Raw genomic sequence first — 5611 nt, 5'->3', positions numbered from 1 at the left:
CTATCTATCTATCTATCTATCTATCTATCTATCTATCTATCGTGCCTCCTAGATAGAGTGAATTTAATTGTGGTTGAATGAGAAGTATAAATATATAAAATTATGATACCGTATTAGTTTGTACACAAACATATCATGCCACACTCCAGCAGGACATAATCATTAAAATAAAAGTACTGTACTTAAGAAGTATTTGTATTTCATGAATTATATTATTGCATTTGGCCGCATGCCTCGGAAAGATTTTTATTTTGGGGAAAAGGTTTGGGCAGCCTTGATATATGTATATAATAATGTATAATATATATTTATGTTTTTTATTTTATGAATGTATGCATGTTTTATTATGTGTACAGCACTTGGGTGCTGTGGGTGTTTAAAGTGCTCTATAAATAAAGATGGTGTGGTATGGTGTATAAACTGAAACAGCTAGACTATCCATCCATCCATCCATTTTCTGTACACGCTTCTTCCTTTTCAGGGTTGCGTGACAGCTAGACTAATGCAACCTAAATTTTACATAAATTAATTATTTTAATATGACAGTCATTTCTGCATTTTTTTGGGAAATTCACCTCCTAATAAATGGCATTACAGAAAATCGAACTGCTCATTTTAAATCAATACTTTTACTTTTAATACTTAAGTACAAAAAATAACAGATACTTTAACTTTTACCAAAGTAGTTTTTTGGTAAGATAATTGTACTTTTACTCAAGTATCACTTTGTGGTACTTTTACACTGTTAATCAGTTATTATTAAACCTAAATGTTTGCCTGGATTATGACTGGAACTGAACGTTAGTCTAAAAACACACATATTACATTAATCATGCATAAAATCCACAGCACTATGCACCTCATGCACTTCATGATTGGTAAAAACAAAAATGGCAATGGAAAAACTTCAAAGCTTACCCACTATGACCTATCCCTTTGTGTTAACATAAAACTGCTGACRCCCCAAAACTTAGAACCCAATTTTCCATCAACAGCATCAGATTGTTGGTGCATTGTTTCACTAATGGAACAGATCATAAAGCTAAATAAAAATGAGTAAATACTGTAGGTCTGCAGCAAATGTTGTAGAAGTCTGGCCCAATTGGTACATGAACAGGAAGAAAAAGGAGAGTTAACTGGTTGGGACAGGGTGATTAACTTTAACTGATCGGTAAAAAGGGGTCTGTGTTAGCGTCGGGTTAAGAGAGCTCAGCAGGGAGGGGCAAAGGATTTAACATTTTAATCCCAGTTTTAATCAAGGGGAAAGATGGGAATCAGTTAGAAGGATACATCAAAGAACTGATCATTTATTTATATCGTATGTCTCACGTGTCATCTGAAAGAGGCTGCTTGCAGTAAAGATGTTAGTGATGTTTAAATTAAGATTGTGGATAAAATGATCATGCTCGTCAAAGCTTTTGCGTCATGCGTTGGTTTCGTGGTGTCAGTAATGGGCCTGCAGGTGAATGACATGCATGGGTAAGAGGTTTTAGGAAGGAGAGAAATACTGTACCAATTGGCACGGGGCATCCAGCCCGTCCAGACCTGGCTGCCCTGGTTCCCCCTTTTCACCCTTAAATCCCCGGAAACCCTGTTTGCAAAGACGACCTAGGAGTGTTACTGGGAGAGAGGTGGACGACCCTTAAACCCCCTTTATCTGTCCAACATGACAGAACCACGGGGAAGGTAAAGGAGGAGCCGCCCTCTGAGCTTGCTGATCCCAACGTTACACATTTTGTGTCCAAATTGCAGGAGGAAGTTACAGAGTAAGAGTTTCTGGATTTTTGGTGAGTCTTCTAATATAAAGGCTAGGAAACTTGGCCTCAGTGGACCCAAAGGGAGCTCCTCCTTATTCAGAGCGTCTGCTCTTCATGGCTGGTAAAGTCCAGCTCACAGTTGGAACATACCAATGGGCAGGGCGCATCTAATCCAGGAGCACCCTGTTCTCCTTTCTCGCCCTTAGGCCCTTTTTTGCCCTTCTTTCCCTTCTCCCCCTGTGGATACAAGTGTTTGGTCAAGTTAATTTAAATTTTCAACAATTATGTCCACCACAAGAGGGGATTGAAGGGGGCTTTCTGTGGCCCAGGATGGGGTAAAAAGGACGTGGTCAGATAGGTTAGATAGGAGGGGGATGCCAGGCAGTGTTGGGTGGTTTTTAAAAAGGAAGAGGAGAATAAAAAGGGAAACAAGAAAGGAAAGAGAGGAAAACACCCCAATATTATAGCGGTGTGAAGGGCACAAAGGTTGAGAAAGACTAACAGTAACATACATCTACAAAGAAACAATTATTTCATCTGTACTCTGTGAATACTCACTGTCCGAATCCCATTTCATCTATTCCCTCTGCCATTTCCTGTTTCTCTGATCCTAGAGTCTGACCATTCATGTTACCAAACAGGGGTGTCCCTTGGGTGAAGTTATAGGGCTTACAGGCTCTACAGAAGCACAGGAACATTTCAAACCAACCTACACTGGTAATCAKAGTTTTCTCTGGTAAAACGCAGAGGTGTAACAACACATCGACTTACATCAATGTAACGATTAGTCCAGTCTAGCTTTTATCATTTGAGACTTATAAGTAAAGTCAAGGATTACCTGCCTCATAATGCACTTGAGAGGGTTATTCATGCTTTTATCACTTCTAGACTGGAYTACTGCAACTCTCTTTATTGTGGGATGGATCAGTCTTTGGTTCGTCGTCTACAGCTGGTTCAGAACTCAGCTGCCCGTTTATTAACAGGGACAAGACGTCGCCAACACATTACTCCAATTTTGTATTCTCTTCACTGGTTGCCTGTTTCTTTTAGAATTGTTTTTAAGATTTTGTTTTTAGTTTTTAAATGTCTAAATGGTTTGGCACCTCATTATCTCACTGAGCTTTTACAGCCTCGCATTCCAAATAGATCCCTGAGATCTGTAAATCAAAAGCTTTTAGTTGTTCCCAGGTCTGGGCTTGTGACCAGGGGAGACAGAGCCTTTTCAGTTGCAGGACCTCGGCTCTGGAACAATCTCCCACTGTCTGTGAGGTCTGCTGGGTCTCTAAATGAGTTTAAGTCTCTGTTAAAAACTCATCTGTTTAAACAGGCATTTGAGTCTGAAGAGCAGGATCATTAGGTCAGCCTTTGTTTTGTTTGATTTTATTGTTCATTTTATTACTGTACTTTGTTCAATGTTTTTATTTTATGCTCCTGTACAGCACTTTGGTTTTTATTGTACTTTATAAATAAACGATGATGATGATGATGATGATTAAATGTTTGATTCAATTACATCAAGTCAAAATGAAAACATGGATCTACAGTATACTATCATCATATGCCCAATATTGGCTGATGTTTCTATTGCAGTCTTGTGAAGTGAATCAAAATTGTATTATAACAGGGATATCGAAAAACATTGTATCATCATCCAGACAACTCGATGTAATACTGCATTGTGGTAAAGCTGGTGATTTACCCCCCTAATTGTCTAAACCAGCAGAGAACCACTATCCAGCATCTTCTCCTTGTTTCCCTGCTCCAGCCTGAGCAGAGAAACCTCTAAATTGTACAGGATAGTGGCCCTCGAGGACCAGGACTGGGCASCACTTGTCTAAATTGATGTTTTAACTTGAGTATTGCTGATCGTCTTTAACAAGCATAATCAAAATATTGTTGCAGGTTAATTAACCTGCTACATGGTGTATATGGACATCATGTCATCCATTCAGATTTTTATACTCACCCAGAGGACACCCCAGGACATTGTGTCAGTTTATATCAAGGTAATCTGTTACAATTAACAGTATGTCAGCTTCCTGTAGGGATGTCATGTTTAGTTTGGGAATATTTGACCCACTTCCCCTTGYGACTTCAAAATAAGAGCCAAGGAACAGGTTGAGGTGACATTAGGAAATGGGATTTGGCCAATGTTTATACGTAATTGTCAAAATAAACAGTAAATCCACTTATATATTCATGCACATGTCTTATTAATATCATCTTAACTGTGGTAAATGRTTATTTGAAGAACCTCAGTTTAGAAAATTATTTAAATTCTGACTGAATTGGCAAACAAATGACTATTTTGAATGCGGACAAGATATGCTGTCTTTTAAAAAAAGCATTTTTTATTGCCGATTCAGATATTATTGTCTGATGGAACAAATACAGTTTCAGTTTCAATCACTTCTAAATGTTTAAACCCTGAAAATATGTTGAAATTTAAGTTTTTTTAGTTTAGAGCACAGACACTTACTATCATCTTGAAAAAACTCTAATCCTAAAAGCTATTTAGCAGTTCAAGCGTTATTTCATAAAACACCTAAATACACCCTCAGTTTTGCATTACATGGTTATTTACACTGCATTTTGTGGTTATTAGTAAGTGAAAATTGTAGCAGCAGAAGCTAGCTGTGGCATTTTTGGTGTTGCTTTTGGCAGGAAACTCATTCTGGTCAAACTGAAACAATTTCTCCAAACTGAGGTTGTTCAAAGTACCACCTATAACAAATACGAACTATAATTTTAAGGACAAACAACATCTTATAAATTTTAGTAATTTCAACAGAAACAGACAGTGATTACAGGAAGAGCAGTGAGGTAAAAAAAATGGTTAATGAAAATTTTCCAACAGGCTCAAGAGTAAGGGACATGAAAGGTAACACTTGAGGTTCATGCATGGAAAAACACACAAAATGAAACAAGTATGAGCCTGTTGTCAATGGACATGTTTGGGGTAACATGTTGATTTCACTTTTTGATGCTTGAYAATGAGATCAGATTTCGAACGATGGGATGACAAACTGTTGAAGAGAGGAAAACAAACGCTGGTCTGAGAGGAGTTGCSGTGAGATTTTATTGCAAAGGCTGGATCCCAAAACTGTAATCCAATTGGTTTATCTAGAAAAAATACAGTTAAACAGACTGTTTCTGCAAAAATTAAAGAAATTTGTTACATTAATGAGAACTGAAACCTTTCTTTTTGTAGTGAGTCACTATAGAAGCACAAACTTGGAGGAAGTAAAGAAAACAAAACAAAAAAAAGGGCGTTTTATAACACAACCCTACACTGTCCATTGACACCAGTCCTCAGTAGTGTTAGTGGTAATAACAAAYGCCGTATCTACTGTACATCTACCTTTTCTCCTCTTTCCCCATCGTTGCCTTTATCTCCCTTTAAGCCTGGCAACCCCTGAAAAAGCACAACTTCACTTAAACTTTGTCTTAAATTAGCRAAAACAGGAAGGAATTTTCATTTCTGTACAAAGCATCAAGATCAAAGAGAGAAGAAATCTGAGGGTGGAGGAAGGTGAAAAGGGGAATAAAATGGAGACAACAAAAAAAAAAATAAAAGCTGTTGGAAAAAAATGGTATTTGTGGAAATAATCTGATGGTATGTAGTGGTACAAAAACATGAACTGTCTAGAATCAAAACATTAGCACGTCTCTGTCTTCTACTTCTTATCTGTGATTGGGTTAAGGAGAGAAATTTAATTAATGTTGTGGGGAAACAGATTGTTTTAATTAGAGTTCCCCCACTGGTGTTGAATAAATTATCTATCTAAAAAGAATCTGGGGCCTCATGTATCAACGGTGCGTACGCACAAAAACCTTGCGTACGCTATTTTCCA

General features: G+C 37.6%; 1 protein-coding gene across 1 annotated transcript in view; it reads right to left on the bottom strand.

Annotated features, from left to right (window-relative positions):
• LOC106535056 (collagen alpha-1(XXV) chain) overlaps positions 1–5172 on the bottom strand; it is a gene marked incomplete at its 5' end in the record, with an annotated part of 11889 nt that extends 6717 nt beyond the window's left edge. Inside the window, 2 exon segments of the mRNA XM_014031932.1 lie at positions 1908–1994; positions 5119–5172. Of these exon segments, the coding sequence (XP_013887386.1) occupies positions 1908–1994; positions 5119–5172 (141 nt within the window).
• Positions 5173–5611: the final 439 nt, after the last annotated feature.

This window comes from Austrofundulus limnaeus, unplaced genomic scaffold (assembly GCF_001266775.1).
Source record: "Austrofundulus limnaeus strain Quisiro unplaced genomic scaffold, Austrofundulus_limnaeus-1.0 Scaffold1348, whole genome shotgun sequence".
NCBI classification, from domain to species: domain Eukaryota; kingdom Metazoa; phylum Chordata; class Actinopteri; order Cyprinodontiformes; family Rivulidae; genus Austrofundulus; species Austrofundulus limnaeus.
This window is presented reverse-complemented; position numbering and strand designations above follow the sequence as displayed.